Genomic DNA, 15728 nt, shown 5'->3' with positions numbered 1-15728 from the left:
AAAATGGTCTCTGACGTGAAGGTTAGGGGTCTGAGTGGGGACGTGGGCCCCACACGGGGTCAGAAGGGTGGATATGGCCCCCATAAGGGGTCTGAGGAGGAGCACGGCCCCATGGGGGGTCTGAGGGAGGGCATGGGCCCCACTGGGGGCCTAAGGGGGAACGTGGGCCCCATTGCGGGTCTAAGGAGGCACATGGGCCCTGTAGGGGGCATAAGGGGGAGTGTGGCCCCATAGGGGGTCCAAAGGGGGATATGGACCCTATAGGGGGAGTGAGGGGGGATGTGGGACCCATGGGAGGCTGAGGGGGGCGTGGCCCCAATCTGAGGGCTGGGAGTCAAAGGCAAGCCAAAGGTTGGGGGAGGGGCGCCAAAGCCCCGCCCCTGCCACACCCCTCAATAAACACCGCCCACATCCATCAAGGCCGCGCCTCCAATAACAAGCCACGCCCCTCGGCCCCAACCCCGCCCCACCACGGGCCAAGCCTCGCCCCCAGAAGGCCTCGCCCCTCGAGGCAGCACTTGGCCCCACAGGTCACGCCCCACTTCCCCGCTGTGTGACCCCCGCCCTGAAGGGGGCAGGCCCCGCCCACCAACAGCGGTGGGCGGAGTCTCCGCGCCCGGCGGGGCCGCGGGGCGGGCGGGGGGACGGCGCGCCTCTCACCTGCCTCAGGTGCTTCGACCGCGCGCCGGCACGGCGCTCCGACGGCGGGGCCAGCGCCCCGCCCCGCGCATGCACCGTGCGGCCGCCCCGCCCCGCGAGGGGAGCAGCCCCGCCCCCCGCTTCCCGCGCGTCACGGCGCGTGCAGCCGCGGCGTCCCCCGTTGCCCGGCGACGATTGAGCGCTGTCAGCCGCTCGCGCCCCTAGGCGGCGTCTGATTGGCCGCGGGCGCGACGGGCGGCCAATCGGGCTGGGGGTTGTTGCGGGGTGGGACGCCAGAACCGGACGGCGGGTGGGCAGGCGGGAGTGAGGGCAGGAGGGGAGCGGTGGGCTGTCTGCTGTGGGAAGATGTCGAGCAGGAGGAGCGTCGGGGACCCGGAGGTGGGATGCGGGACCCTTCCCCTCGCCGTCACCCTCCCGCTGGCGGGCGAGGAGCGGGCTGGGCTCGGGGGTTCGGGCCGGGGAGCAGCGGCGGCCTCCCCTCTCCTGAGGGTAGCAGCCCTGGGTGGCCCCAGGGGCGCAGGATCCCCAGCGGCCGGGGCGTCCCTGGGCGCTGCGGCATGTGGGGACCGATGCATCTGAGTGCCCGGAGCGCTGGGGGGCTCTCGGGAACCTCAATGGGCCGGAGCAGCCTCCAGAGGCGTTGTTCGGGGCGGAGGGGGGCTTTCCTGGGGCCTTTAAATCCGGGTGGGTTGCGGGTGGAGAGAGAAGGGGAGAGAAATTCTCCTTTTGAGGCTTTAAAGTGGCGGTTTGGCAGGGATTTAATATCAAGTTGGAGATTCAGAGGTCTTGCTGCTCTTTTTGCTGTCTCTTAGAGCTCTTCAAATCGCCTTTTCTGTTATTAATGTTTTTTTTCCCATTAAAACAGATACATGGCTGTATATTGACTTCTTTTCCTTTTTAAAACAGTATTTAACAAAGCGCATCCCTCAAAATCCCAAATATCAACATATAAAAACCCGCCTCGATACTGGTAAGTGAAACCGTTGTAGGGTAAAAACACCAGATGTGTATGTAGGAATATAGAAAAATATGCTGAAAGTCTCAACTGCCTTGGCCCTGAGCTGCTTTACCCCAGATGCTGTGCAGCTACATCAGAACTCACATCATAATTGTGATGTATCTCACCTTATTACGTCAGGCTCTCTTGTGACAGTTCCCATAGAAATTACTCATCTTGGAGTTTCTATATGTGGGGTTTTCATGTATAAACTAATATCTTGACAAGGGTGTAAGTAAGTCAAGATAATTTTTTGGAGGGTGTCTCTGGGTATTTTTAGTTGTTAAAGCAGTTGAATTTCATCCAGTAACACCTGCCTATAGTATCTGTACAAAAACGTTGGGGAAGGCACTGCATGGCCACAGCTGCATTTGAAGCAATGTGTCACAGGCAGGATTTAAATATCAAGGTTCTGATTTCAGCTTCCTTAGAGACAGGGCTGTAACATATGGACTCTGTAACGTACTGAGTTTTAGATAGTGACTTTCTTAAGGTGATGACTTTGTTCTCCAAAGCATTGTCAAAACAATGCTTTTGAGAAGAGAGGGCTTGGTGTGGAACTTGTAAATGGGAAGGGTGCTACAAGGCTGGGTTTTGGGCAATATCACCGCTCTGATTAGCAGGGTGTGGATATTTTTATATCCCTTACTAAAAATCCTGTAAAATAAAACTTGAGTGCGTTCTGTAGAAGAACTGAAACAGCGCTGTGGGTGTCTGCAGAAGACTTGAGCTCCTGCTGTTCATGAACATTCACAGTGAGGTCCCCTCTCCAGTATGGAGGCTTTAAGCTACGGAGCACCTGCGGTTCACAGAGGCGGTTGGCAGCCAGGGTCCAGCAAGTCCTTTGCCTGACTTTGCCATTTAGCTCAGCCTTCCTTGTGAGAGAAAAGCGCTAAGAGGAAAATCCTGGTACTTTTTGATTTATGGCTGCCTTGTATTGTCATGGGGAAAGAGGATTTGCAACAAACATTTATTACTGTCGTCTGATCTTTTCCTTAAAAAAAAAAAAACTTAAGCAGAAGAATTAGTGGAAGAAAACCACTAATACAAAAATTGTAACAAACTGATTTCCTCCCCCCCCCCTCCCCGTTACAGGAAACAGTTTGACAAAATACATGGAGAAGTTGGAAGAGATCAAAAGAAGTGAGTATCTGGAGAAGAGCAGAATGTAACTTGCAGTGGGTTAGTTCAAAATTGAAAGAGCATCGAGGAGCTGGGCTGAATCCCAGGCCCTCTGATTGCCTGGAAATCTCCACTCGGATGATTCCCGCAGCCATTTACAGGAAGGCACTGTAGAAACATGCAGCAGTAGGATACAAAGATGCTTCTACCTTGATTCCCTGCTGGGCATGTTCTACTCTCTCCCGTGCCTTATTTCTCTGTCTCTCACAGTGCTTTACAGATTTAACTTCAGAAACCAGGCAGGCAGGTCTAGGAGTCTTTCCAGATCCTTCTTCGTGCAAATTTTGTTCTTGAATGGAAACCAGGCAGGAAGAAGTTCTCTAGATTAAGATATTTTGACTAGAGTCATCTGAGAAGACTCTAACTGCACTTCTGAGATTTTATTTCACCTTTAGGTAGCAAAATGATTGAACTTGATCTTTTACCTTTGTATAATTATAGCATGCTTAGATTTCTATTGGAATACTCCAAGATAGGAATGAGCTTGTCTTCTTCTTATGTAACTCATTGATTTCCCCAGAACTAAACACTGATGTTTTTGAAGACTTTGGGTTGTTTAGGCTAATGAAAGCCTAACTGATTTTTATTTCAGTCTGTTTTCTTGCTGAAAATAAGTGCTTTTTAAAAATTCTTACTAATAAAGCTAATGTTTTACTACTTTATTTTCAGCTACTGTCAGGACTATTTTCCACAGAGAGAGCCCAAGAAAGCTATTAAACCCAAAAGCTGCATTTATTAATGTGAAAGAAAAATCCTCCCCGTTGATGAGGATTAATTAGGATTTTGAATGTTCAGTTTTAGTTTTTAGACCCATTTACTGTGTTCAGCTAAGATGGTGGTGTTCAGATTATAAGGGAGGTCACTAATCTGTCACATAAATGCATTTGTGCTCAGCTTTGTGCAAAATGGTCCTTTGTTGCTGGTTTGGTTGTTGGTTTGTTGTTTGGTGGGGTTTTTTTTAAACACCACGAGTCTTTGGGGAAAATCAAAAGAGAAATGACCTTGCTTTCCAAAATCCTGTGTTGACTAAGATTTCAATGCTTAACACTGGATTGCCATTGCTTTTTATCTGTGCTGAAAATCTTGTTGTATGGGTCTAGTCGGTTTTCGAGCCCTGCTGTGAATCTGATTTCGTTTCATGTAGGAGTTCTTTTGTTTAATCATGGTTCTGGAGTCCAGTAGAAACTTTCTTATTATATTTGGGCTGAATAGACACCTTGTGTTCCCAGGCAGTTTAGAAACTTCTCCCCCTTGATTTCTCATGGATAGATGACACCATTTGGACACAACTTTAAATACCCAGTACAGGCAACTCTCTGTCTCTTGTGTAATGTGAGAGAGTTGGACTTAATACCTCGAGCCTGCTGTGGAATCAAGAATGATAAAGAGAGTTGGAACCATGATGATTTGTCGTTTGGAGGACTGACTTGAGGAGAGACATCAAGTCTCTTCCCTTTCTCTGGTGTTGCTTCAACTCATTGCTGAAGCCCCAAGGACCACATCCTTGAATACACAATAATTACAACTTCAGACCAGTTCACTGAAGCAAAAAATGTCAGAAAATCCAAATGGACTTTCCAGGACAGAACCGGGTACGTCATGTTGCTTTCGTAGTCAGAAGTATCCCTTCTTCTGAACTCTTTGATAACTGCTGGGCAGCTCGTGCAAGCATTCAGATTGGTCTCCTACAGGTCAGGCTTTGTAATAACAACAGTTTTGGTTTTTTCTTGTTGATAGCAATGATTTTGGGTGATAAAGGCAAGATCTAGGTCATAAAGGCTTGTTCGGGAGTAAACAATCCCTGCTTGAGGTGGGAGGAAACCATCCAGCAGCTGTATTGTATAAGCACTGTGACAATGGTTCTGCTTTGTCAGTGTTCATGGACATCCAGCACCTCATAAGCTTTGCTGCTTTTATTTGTCCTTCTAAATTAAGTTTACTTCTTGCTCTTCATGTGACTGAAGGGCTCTTTTTGTCCATGAGTAGAGAGTTTTAATCATTTGGACATGGGCAATACATGGGTTATGTGTCGGGCAGGTGAAATGTGCTGTATAAAAGATAATTGTTGCTGTTATTTCTGAGTTATAAAGGGAGGTTTTAGCAACCTGAGCTTGAGACTTGAAACCAGGTGGTTTTGCCAGAACTGTGAGGGTCATTTTCATGTTAACTGACATTCTGAAATCTAGTTTATGCACAGTCTTGGACTTCAGACCTATGGTTTGGAAGCTGTAGTGCACACTGCAGTGCACTGGGGTATTTTGGATGGGCTCCTTTTTTCTAAGGCAAGTTGTTTAGTAGCAAGTAGGCACTTGCTTTGCAGCTTAATAAACATGATATAGGGTAGGGTGTTGAATTTGGGAACTGTGCTTGCTCTGAATGTTGAAAATTAACTGGCGTATCCCTGCAGGAAGTGTATTTAAGAGGGAAGGGATAGGAATAAAAAACCCCAGAGATGAAAGCTCACAATTTTTCTTGTTGTGTCTGTCCTGCTACCATGAGGTGCCTGTGGGCTGGGTACGGGGAGAATCTTGTCCGAGCAGAGCATCTGTTACGAAGCGTGTGATCACCTTCAGTATCATAGCAGTATTTGGAAGAGATCTTGGCCTCCAGCATTCGCGTGGCTCCTTCTCTAAACACACATCAGCCTGAGACTTTCCATAAGCCAATTTTGTGGTAATTTTTTGTGTGGTGGTTGCAGAAATATGGATTGGAGTCCTTCCTCCTCCCCCATCTTCCCTTGCTTAAGCTATGGAGCATTCAACAGATGGTTTTAGAGGATTTAGAATTGCTTAACTGGCTGGATTTGATAAAGGTCCTGGACTTCGTTGTCAGCCCTCTTAGCTGAACAACTGGAGCGAGACTGGTTTGGAATATCCTCCAACAGTTACTAAAATTGTTAGAAAAGTGCAAAGGATTTTTCTTTTTTCTTTTTTTTTTTTTTTTTGAATAAAAATCTGTGGCTTTAGAGGTGGAGCCTAGTAAGGGAGCAGCAAAGGAAAAGAACAGCAGCTCTATTTTTTGAGAGGATTTAGATTCATTAGAGCATAGCTTCTCATAGGTTAAAGAGCTTCATGAAGAACTCTGTTAGCAGCTGCAGTGTCTGGTATGGGAGGAATTTTGTTCATCTTTGCTTTTCCCTGCCAGTGCACAATTTATCATTTTTTTTTTAATTTTGACCCCTCCCCTGCTGTTTTCTTTCTAGCTGTAAATTTCCCAAAGGACAGGGTTTCTGTTACTTCCCGTGGGAGGCTATTTCATATCAAGATGTTCCTACCGATACTCGACTTAGCTTCTCTCTCCGACTACATACACCCTTTTGTTTCACACTAGAAGGCTTCTCTCTTCCTCGTGTTGATGCATCTCCAGTGTCTGTATGCAATCAGACTTCCATCCTTGTCATCACTTGCTTAGCACTGTTAATCTCTGCTCTGGTGGTTTGCCAATCGTTCCAACAGAGCACACAGTTTTCTTGCTGCCTAAGCTTTGTCTTAAGCCTAAAGACTCAATTAGTCCAGTTTCTCCGTTGCAATTATGTGTGCTTCAAGCTGGTATCCATGCCGATCTGCTGTTCAGTTTTCTGCATTAAACACCTTCTGTCAGTTATCCATTCCTTTAGATATCTGTATTAGCAAATTGTCAGAATCAGAATGTAATTGTCAAATGAAGTAAGAAAACCTGGAGCATTTTCATTGGTAAGATTAAACATACGTGTTTAGCTTGCAAAGACATAGTCTGAGATGCAGTGCCCCTATGCTCTGATTCTGCTGTAACTTACACAAATTAAAAATTCAGGTAAACTAAATCTTTTGGTTTAAGAGGCTTTGTGATCATAGCAGGCTTCAGAGAACAGCAGGCAAGGTGATAAATTCATGAAACTGCTTCCTTCGCCTAGTGAGCACAGAAGGCACAAAATCGTACAGATTTGAGTCTAAAAGCAACTAGATCTGCCTTCTCCACTTGAATCATATCTGGACAAGATCTCTCTTTATAGCTGGTTTTACTTTTCACAAAGCCTTCAGGTGTGCTGCCCCGATGCTTCACCGCAAGCTTAGCACCCAGAAATCCTGCCTTGTTGTAGAAGAGGGTCTATGAGAATAGCTGGGACTAAGCCTATGGCCTGGTATTTGTTAAAGGTGGGAATTAATTGAAAATTTACATTGTCCTCTTCTGTTTTGTTTTTGAAGATTACAGATATAAAAAGGATGAGCTGTTTAAAAGACTGAAAGTGACTACTTTTGCCCAGTTGGTATGTATAGTTCCCTCTCTGGCCTCTGAAAGTTGTTACCTTTTGTGAACAGCATTTTTGCTCTGTCTGAAGCCTTTTACGCAGTTATGTAGCCTTAGTGTGGAATTATTCTGTGTTTGCTTCTTCCTACCCTCACAGATTTCCCTTCATAAAAGCAAACCACTCAGGCCAATGTTTTCAGAGTAGTTGAACACTTTTAATTTCAAATTGAAGTTTGTAGTGACTCTGTCTGTGAAATCTGTTCCCTGTTTTTTTCCCATTCACTTAAGAGGATCTTCAAGCCTCTTACAAAAGAAAAGGGCTATGTAAAGTAGTATTCAAATCTGATCTCATCGAGCTTTGTGTCAGTTAGCCTGAAACCCTCCCTAATTGTGGTTTGAACTGCAGAAGGTGGGAAGTCTGTGACTTCAAGGATTTCTGCCTATTTTGTTAATTAAAGTAATGAATCAAAAATATTAAAAAATGGAAAATCTGATCAGTAAATAGAGAGCTGTGTGTTGCTTACATGTTGGTTCAAGAAAACTAGTAAAAACTAGAAAAAGACAAGCTTTCTTCTAAGAGGAGGAAAGGGAAGAATAAGCTTTCAGATATTGAGGGAGTGCCTTTCTGCAGAATCATATCTTTGGTTCCACTGGTTTGTTAAGACCAATCCTGTGACTCACTGGTGTGATGAACCAATTTAGTATGTGAATATCTCGAGTCTGCTCTCACAGACCAACTAACCATGTGTGATTTTTTGATTTTTTTTTTTTTTTTTGGTGGGTTTGTTTTCTTTTTTTTTTAAAGCCAGTGTAGTGTATCCTCTGAAATGTTTCAGTTGCGGCCAGTGACTGAACTTCATAAAAAGTCAGAAAACATTCTATTTGATATTGCCAGCACAGCATATCTGACTTTTCTTTATCCTAAGGTTGAGCGTTCTTATCCTAAGGTTGAGCGTTCTTTTTTCCCTACAACTGTCGTTTAATAAAAGGACACACTTGCAGTACAGGTATCATATATGCACCTATATGTGACCTTGAAGTCCGGTGGAAGTTGTATTGAGTTAAATGTCTTTTGGCTTGAGGATTGTTTTTCCTTAAGCTGATCCCTGCTGTCTTTCAGTGACACTGGTACACACGTATCAAGGTATCGGTGCTTGGTTTTGTTTCCTGCAGGTCATCCAGGTTGCTTCGCTATCTGATGAAACCTTAGAAATGACAAATGAGGAGATCCACAAGCTGGAAGGTAACAATATTTATTGTAAGCACAAAGAGAAAGAGCTGTAGATCACTGTCTTATAGTGAACTGTGTCCTGACAGGCATAGCTGACTATTCAGCAAGTCTTTTAATCAGGAGGAAAAAATAACTTAACCTGTGGCATGCAGCCATTCCACTTTGGGAACAGAAGTGCTCCTAAAACGGAAAAGCTTGCAAATAAGGAAGGTCTCATGCTGCCAAGTTTATTGTGGTAACTCAGTAGATATTGTGCATCAAGAATTACATTTTCATTGAATTCTTAAAATAAGATCTTGAGCCCTTAAAAATCATATGGCTATTATTTTTAATATGAGGCTCTTGGTAAGGCATTCTTATAAGAGGATGAAGATAAGGCTGTCTTTAAGAGACACGCTTTCTTCTAAGAATAGAAACTGGGCTTAAAACCTGCTTGTTTATTTTCTGCAGGATTTTAACTCTCCATACCCTGTTCTCTCCCCAGATGGCGATTCTGCTGCTTCAGGTGCAGATGCTGAAGTCACAGCAGGGACAAATGGAAAGGGAAGCCCTGATGGGACACCTCATCCAGTCCTCTTCATAAACAACACAGGAGCTGGGGAATCATATCGGTCCACGCTGCAGAGGTGCCTGATAATAATACGCAATTTTCTTCCTGTCTTAGCAGATAATTATTTTTATGCAGCTAGTTATTTTAAATTGCTACTAAGAGGCTTTATCTTGTACTTCTCATTAAAGCCTGATTTTGCAGGACCAGGGATGTGAGCAAGAGAGAGGGTTGGCAGGTTTTCCTGTCTGAATGAGTTTAGTTTGCGGCTGTAACCCAACACTGTTGCCACCTGATGATTTTCTAAATGGCTGACAAGGAAATACTTTTTGTGGGATTTGATCCAGGTCCCTGGGTTCAAGAATCCATGCTATAAACTGCTCTGGTAAACTCAGTACCTTGCTGATGATCTTAATGGATTGTCCCGTAATTGAGAATAAGAATCCAATTTCCAAACCCAGTACATCACTAGTCAGGGTCAGGGATACCAGGAGGACAGTGTAAGAGGAAGCTTTGTCTCAGCCCTTCCCTTGCTGTACCTGTGCAAATGTTAACAGGAGAGTTGGGACTGACAGGCTTGGCGATCGCATATCAAAGCCATCAATTTAGTGACCACTAAGAGTATATGTCCTATATCCACTCTAGTGATGGATAGCATAGCACTGTAGATCTAGACTGACAGTTATTTACTGTGTCTGACTTGCTGGCACCTCCATGTTGGCAGCTGCTTAGAATTATTCACCCTCACCTCAGAGTCACTTAGGACATTGAATAAAATTCCTGGACTTGACTGATCTGGAAGAGTACAGTATGTTCACATAGCAAAGCTGTACTCTGTTTATTTTTTTTATATTGATAAAAATGAAATCAGTCTCTTACGACGTATTGGAAAGCCTGAAGTAGACTCACCGTTTTTATGTGGTGTCTGCTGTACTGGAATGTAAATAGGCTGTTGGAACAGTTGATGGAAAAGCTCTCTGACCTGGTGAAGAGGTACAGAAGTGTTCAGAGTAAGAGCTTGCACCATAACCTCCTCTTTCGTCTTGTAGTGTGATAAGTGGTGTTGGTGAATTGGATATAGAAAAGGACGCTCCAAAGAAAGTAGACGCTCAGGCTAAAGACATGCCTTATCCTGACTGCCCCTTCCTGCTTTTGGACGTACGAGACCGAGACGCATATGACCAATGTCACATTGTTGGAGGTGAGGAGGCCACAATTTCACAGCAGCCTAGTGTTGGCTGGGGTCGTATACTCAGCTTTTTGTGTCATATTCTGGCTGGCTTCATTCCCCCTCACTCCCCACCCCCCAGATGGGACGTCACTTGGGTACAGAATGCTCTCAGCACTCATCCACTATACCCATCTTTCCTGGAAAGGGATGAGTGGACCAAACTGGTGTTAATCCCTTATTCAGTGGGTTTTCAAGTCGGTTGAACTCTAACAAGTCTGTGTCAGTTGTATTCCAGGTTGTGTGATGGTTGGTGTCCAGCCGCTGTATGATTTTTCTCTCTCATTTTTTTCTCCTCTGCAGCTTATTCCTACCCTATTGCAACATTGTCTAGAACCATGAATCCATATACAAATAGTGTTCTGGAATATGTATCCTTTACATATAAAGTGCTGGAATTAATAAATAAATAAATAAATTGGGAGGATGTTGGTGTGGGGGCTTCCAAAAACAATTGGAGCTATAGCAGTCACTGTGACCAGGGCAAGGCTTAACCAACAGCGTCTGGGGATTTCAAGGAGGGTGGGAGGGGTGGTCCTCTATGCTGGCTGTGGTTGCCTGGTGGGGCTCTGCTGCTACCATGTCAGATGTCAGATTCTAGTTCCTCAAGCTGTAACACCTCTTGACTCTGCTGGGAGCTGCCTGAATTTGGCTTTTCTTGAGATTTTGGCTGCTGGAAGGCAAAGCCGTACTACTTGGGCACCTGTTTCTCGCTGTTGCTGGAGTACTAGGCTTCTTGAGGGATGCATTCCTCAAATCCTTTGGCTTGGATCAGCACCTTAATGGGGATTGGCTTTTCTCTGGAGGGCAGAAAGAGGATTATGAGCTAAGATTAGGCTGATAATTTCCTGGGTTGGTAGCTTGAGGACTGCAGGAGAGAGGGGAGGCTGTAAACGAAGGTGCTTCTTGGTATTGCCTGTTACTAACTAACCTTCAAACAGTGGTGGACCCTTGCTGCAGGGGCTGCACTCCGGTGGGGATTAGGCTGTGTCCTTCCAGCATCTGGCAAGCCCAAGCTCCTGAGAAATCAGTTTTAAAGCACAGGGGAAGGCGTTCCTGCCTGATACTCACAAATCAACTAGGGAGTCTCTCAGTCTCCAGTTACATTTGTTTGTCTCTCTTTTTTCTTTTCAAAAGATATTAACAGTCATCTTAAGTTTACAAATGAATCCTTAGCTCTTCTACCTCAGAAAAATGCACATGGGAAAATTATCATTTTGTATGACAATGATGAGAGGTTAGCCAGCCAGGCTGCGACAACCATGTGTGAGAGGGGCTTTGAGAATTTGTTCATGTTATCTGGAGGTAAGCGGGGATGGGCAGGAGTCCCTGAGATCTCGGGTGGGTAGATCGAGAGCAGAGAGCAAGGGTTCTGTGAGCTGGAGATTGGAAAGAGCTGGATATTCAGCTCCATCGAGTGTTTTATTTGACTGGTAAAATCACTGATCCAATCTTAGCTGGTGGTCACTGATAAATTGTGATCTGTATGTCTGCAGGCCTGAAGGTCCTTGCACAGAAGATCCCAGAAGGACTGATCACCGGCTCGCTCCCCATGACCTGCCAGGTGGCAGCTCCCACTGGATCTGCCCGAAAAAAGACCTCTCCCAAAGTGCCACCCGCACGTGCTGAGAATAAATGGAGATTTTCTGCAGATGATCTACAAAAGATAAAGTATTACCTAGAAGAGGAGCACATTCCTTCAGACACTGCCAGTAAGACTCTGGGACAAATGCTGCAGCCTCTTTCTGTAGCTCTTGAGCCTGCCCTGCAGCAGTTCTCTGCTTTGCTATGTTCTTTCCATGAGACTGTTGGGAGACAGAGAATTTTTTTCCAAACTGATTGAGAAGATCCACCAAAACCTGTGCTGTGCTGACCCCAGAGAACTTAAATCTTACGCAGCTACACGGTTGCAAAATCCTGGGCCTGCTAAAGGCAGGCATATACCATTCTGCCCTATATTTAAATGTCTTTAGGCTTTCTTGGTGTTTTGTAGGTTTTTCAAATTCACAGGCCTGCACAGCTAGATAGCAACTGCCTAGGACCCCTCACTGAACTCTTGATGGATCTATATGTTTACAGTGAGAGCTGGAGAGCCAGCAACAGGCAACAGAACATTTGTTGTCCTTGTGCTCTGTCACACACAGAGCTTCTGATCTTGTTTTTCCTCCTCAGGCCGTCTTAGCCGTGGTTCTTCAGGCCGCGATTCCAAGGTAACAACTGTGAGGAGCAGCCCCCGTCTCCCCAGCACTGCTGGCAGCGTGGGATCCCTCACCGCCCGCTCGCTCAGCAGGAGCAGCCTTCAGAACAGGCCATGGAAATAAGCAGCAGTGTCTTCTTCCACTGAATAAATGAATGTCCAGGTTCTGGGAACCCTGAGCAGTGCAGCCCGTTTGTCGTTTTAGGAATCGGCAGAGAAAAGCAGCGTTGGTGTAGAAACGGCAGCTCGGGTAAGGCTGGGGGAGCTGGAATGGTTGACGTTTTGTAGAAGCAGGAATGGTATCGCTTTGCCAAGGCTGACTTTTAGGTCCAGTGTCAGGACAGAGTTGATATAACTGATTTTGTAGGGGAGGGAGGAAATGGGTAGTAAAGCCTGTGACCAGTAGACACGGTTCTGCCAAGCTTGTAGTTCAGATAAATGGATTGGTGTCTGTAAGAAATACTCCCTCTGTGCTGCGCCCGGAATCACAGACTGTGCGAACAGGAGAACACATGTGAAGGTAAACGGGCCAACAATCATCTGTGAGCAAAAACATCGGTGTTTTGTAGCAGAGATAGAGACATCCAGCAACTTGCCAAAGTGTTGGAGAGAGGATTCTCTAAGTTTTTAAAAATATGATGTTAATGAACAGAAGTATTTGTAATAAAGTTGTTTTTGGAACTAATGCCCAGTGTGGCACTGTAACCTGACAGCTGTGTTTACTCATGGACAGTTTGTGAAACAGTTCTCTATTTTTAAAGGTGAGCTGGAGGAGAAAATAACTATTTTCCCTCTCTTCTCCCTCATTGTCTGGAAGGTTTGGCTTCTAACTGTGCTTTTTCTGGTTTGTTCCTTGTCATGGTTAACAGAGAGCTACTGTTTTTTGTTCTAAATGAGACTAAATGAGAGAGTAAGGCTGCCAGATGTGCCGAGCAGGGTTTTAGCTGACACATCTTAGGGCAAAATCATTTGCTGTGCCCCTCTTCTTGGTGTGTGGGCAGAGCATCTCCTTAGTTCAGCTGTGTGCCGGTGCTTTGCTCCTTTTCTGACCTGCCAGAGCAGGTTGCTGGTCACTGGTGCTGCAGAAAACGACATATATGGAGGAGCCAGTCACTCTTCTGCTGACAAGGCTGACTCCACTAGACTCTTCCAGGCCCTGCGAGTTGAGGTTAGGAGGCAGAACATCATTTTGCTTTGTAAAGTGCTTTTGTGATGCTTGGAGGCAAACTGTATTCTTCAGTGAAGCGGCAAAGAGCTTTGCAGTTCCAGTGCCTGATGGAGGCTGGAAACTTATTCCCAGTTACACCCTTGTCGGTGCTTTTGGGGTAGCTTCTTTAAGGTGCCCTCTCACCAAGGCCCCTAAAACCTAGCAGGGACCATGAATCTGTTAACTGAACAGGGTAGAAAACAAGTATCACAGTTTTCATCGAATTAGTGCTTCCACCATACCAGTATTAGGTGGGTGACCTAGAAATCATCTGAAACTACCCCTGACAAAGCAGAGTTGCCTGCTAGAGAGATGGTAGGTGGTTACAGAGAGCTCTCCAGCCTTTACCTACAGGATTGCTCAGCTTGGTTCGGCTTTGGCTTCTTGGGCTTGTGGGGGCTTTTGTGCATGGCTTTTTGGGGTTTGGTGGAGGTGTTTTTCCCCCCTTTTTGAAGTAGACAAGTAATCTTTAACAGACCCCAAAATTCACCCATGGTACAGATCATCAGAGGATAATTCTGGTGAAAGGGCAAGATGAATTTTCACATATTTTCCAGTTCAGCAGCTTAAGACTCAACGTCCCTGAGCACATTTATCATGTCGATTATGTCTCCGTGAGTCTTAAATCAGAGGAGTGCCGATACAGGGGCTGATAGTCTCATTCTGGTGAGAGCCACAACCTCAGTCCTCTCCAGAGAAGAGCGATATGATCAACACAAACTTCTGATGCTGTGTAGGGATCCCCTGGAGGGAGAATAAGGGGAGAAATCAAGGGACATAAGGCAGAGCCCGCATTTAAAATGCACCAAAAAAAAAGTACTTCAAAGAGGTGAATGCCCCTGTGTGTACAAATACACATCTATATTTTTATATGCAACAAAATCTGATTACAAGGGCGTAACTTAAAGCTCACAGCTTCCCAAAGAAGTCCTTGGATGCTTTTAAGTTGTACAAACCAGCTCTACTTTATACAAACAGCCCTTCCAACCTGTCCACTAAGGATTGCACATGTCCTCGGTTTCCATAGGGAGTGTGCGTGTGTACCTACATATGTAGAATAAGAGTTGGGCTGGTCAGGTATGAAGATCAAAAAACTAAAGATCATATTTCAGCCCATCCGTAGGAAGCTGGATGCATCTCACCATCTTACTAACTGCTTTGCTTTCTTACCTTCCTACTTGATCACGCTTCTGGAAGACTTTTTGTTGGTTTAGTTGTAGGCATGTTTATTTTGAACCAAGTAGCTCATCCTCCTCGGTCCGTCCGGTTGGCTTTCCATGGAACAGAAAGGTTGGCTTCCTCGCTCTCAGCCTTGGCAAGCTGACTCACCCCTTGTGGCTTTAGTTAGTGGCAATGCTTTCAGTTGGCCTAATAAATAAAAGCTAAATAAAACTTTCAAAGGAGTTTGGTACGGAAGCATCACAGAAATGCCACGTTTAGCTATCAACATAAAATGTGGCTTACGCAGCTGCGTAGTCTGATCTTCATGGCCTAAGACAGCTGCTCCTTCTTGCACAGCACCTCCATTTTTATGCTGTCATGAAATAAAAACCTCGAACGAAGTGCCACTTCCTGCATAATTCAGTTGGTAGCTTGCCTAGGCTGGTTGCCTAAAAAATGATACTACCTGATTGATTTTGCTGAACGCGCACAGGAGAGGTGAGAGCCAAGAGAGCCATTTATTACGTGTATGAAAGACAGGGACCAATGCAGCACGCAGGGTCCCACCTGCGTGTGAGCAGATCTTTCAGCTTCGTGAGCACTTGGAAATGCGTAAAATGCATCTGTCTGAAAAGAGAGATGAGCGTGGTGGCCATTTGTGTTGGTCTAAAGTCCTGGTTTTGCTATCCAGCTGTGGGAGACAGATCCAAAGTCCCTGGCTGCTCTGGGCTGCATGAAAACCTCGTTCTGAAACAGACAGACAAAACTAGTCCAAGCTGTTTGAGATCCTCCAAATCCAGGGCATCGGAGGATGGACGGAATGTACTTTCCCGTTGTCTTGATGGATTTGTGTGTTTTGGGACTCTTGATTTGGTATTATTTGGAGGATAGAATCAAACTCTATAGAGTCTGGGAGTTTTGTTTTAATTTAATAAAAAGTAAATGACACCATACGTCTCAGTATTTCTTTTCAGTTTGAGCTTTGAGAGCTGACGGAGAGCGTGGAGCAGCGCCTGCAGAAGCTGGGAGTCGGCAGGGACTTGGCTCCCCCTTCCTTAGGGATTGCGGCGGGTGAGGAGGGACCTTTCTAC

At 45.5% G+C, this 15728-nt stretch overlaps 1 protein-coding gene across 1 annotated transcript; it reads left to right on the top strand.

Annotated features, from left to right (window-relative positions):
- Nucleotides 1-1005: 1005 nt before the first annotated feature.
- On the top strand, nucleotides 1006-12393 carry CEP41 (centrosomal protein 41; the record flags this gene model as incomplete). The annotated part of the gene is made up of 11 exons (XM_082010025.1): nucleotides 1006-1038; nucleotides 1567-1630; nucleotides 2753-2800; nucleotides 7024-7085; nucleotides 8240-8309; nucleotides 8782-8923; nucleotides 9894-10045; nucleotides 10376-10443; nucleotides 11263-11377; nucleotides 11569-11784; nucleotides 12245-12393. 11 exons carry the CDS (start codon nucleotides 1006-1008, stop codon nucleotides 12391-12393), a joined length of 1119 nt encoding a protein of 372 aa, XP_081866151.1.
- Between the last annotated feature and the right edge of the window lie 3335 nt (nucleotides 12394-15728).

Source organism: Phaethon aethereus (genome assembly GCF_964289735.1).
Source record: "Phaethon aethereus genome assembly, chromosome: 1".
NCBI lineage: Eukaryota > Metazoa > Chordata > Aves > Phaethontiformes > Phaethontidae > Phaethon > Phaethon aethereus.
Note: the sequence above shows the minus strand (reverse complement) of the source record. Positions and strands in the feature narration are given on the sequence as shown.